The 1,065-nt window shown below is 51.8% G+C and overlaps 1 protein-coding gene across 1 annotated transcript in view; it reads right to left on the bottom strand.

Moving 5' to 3' along the window:
- Positions 1-359: 359 nt before the first annotated feature.
- Foxe1 (forkhead box E1) overlaps positions 360-1,065 on the bottom strand; it is a 1,881-nt gene continuing 1,175 nt past the window's right edge. The window contains exon 2 of the mRNA XM_029555456.1: positions 360-458. Within this exon, the coding sequence (XP_029411316.1) occupies positions 408-458 (51 nt within the window). The 3' untranslated portion in view covers positions 360-407. The remainder of the gene's footprint in view (positions 459-1,065) is intronic.

The raw sequence follows: 1,065 nt of genomic DNA, 5'->3' as shown, positions 1-1,065 counted from the left end.
TAGTCACAGCTGCGGAATGACCAACACACCCTGCTCAAAAGGTTCAATAATTATGATATAATCTCTGCTTGGAGCTAATCCTGAGACTTTAGGTTAAATACTTGCCATGATCTGTTTCCATTCCTTGGATGGCCTTCAGGCATCGGGTGGCTACTGGGAAGCCCCGGGTGGCCCACCAAATACTGCCAAATATGGAAGGGTGGCACCTAAGATGATCAGCTCTTAAAAATGGAGAGGGTAGAATCACACAGCCCTGTTATGTAGCAGATAGAAAATTCAGATGATGGGACTGGGTCACACTGGGGAATAGGCTGTTACTAACCACTGAACCCGGGGTTTGTGGTTCTCTGAGGCAGGGAAAACCAGCTCAGATCAATCAGCTTTATTTTATTTTATTTTTTTTTATTTTAAAGCAACTTCTCTTGAAAACCTGCTCTCACTTTAAGAAAGGCACCATTGTGGGAGCCTTTTACTATAGTAAGTACTCAAAAATTCAAGAAGCTGATAAAAAGGCCTGAGTTTTGTGCAGCATAGCAAACGGTGAAGCCCAAAGTTCGGATTCTAGATTCTGGTGTGGACAACTATGCTGCCCTCCTCCACCCTGTACTCTCCCTAGTAGAGGGCCAGAAAGGTACGTCCTTCGAGGCTTCGAATTGTTGAGGGTCCCTTGTGCCAGTCCAAACGCTGCGGTAGCCTCCCACCTCCTCCCATGTACAAAGCAAGTCCGGTGTGTGAACAGTGCGCCAGGAGACAGCCTCTACGGCCCTCTCCGGACTTCCACGGGAGTCTCAATTCGATCCACTTTCCAGTCCTGTTCTCACGTCATGGGGAAACTGAGTTCGTGCCAGCCGCTGTGGTCTCGGTGAGTTTTCGTGCCCACTCTCGGCTCACATGGCAGACACAAACCGATCCACTCCTCCGGGATAGGCAGTGGCATGGCGGGCGTGGTAGGTGCTGCCGCCGCTACCCGGGAGCTGCCCGCCGGGATTGTAGCAGGGCGCCAGCGCGCCTCCGAACTGACCGGGCGATGTGCGCCCGTAGAAGTCCACCGCGGTGTCCACGCCG

Source organism: Nannospalax galili, unplaced genomic scaffold (genome assembly GCF_000622305.1).
Source record: "Nannospalax galili isolate Female #2095 unplaced genomic scaffold, S.galili_v1.0 scaffold106, whole genome shotgun sequence".
Classification (NCBI taxonomy): Eukaryota; Metazoa; Chordata; class Mammalia; order Rodentia; family Spalacidae; genus Nannospalax; species Nannospalax galili.
The sequence above is the reverse complement of the archived record's forward strand: the minus strand, read 5'-3'. Positions and strand labels throughout refer to the sequence as shown.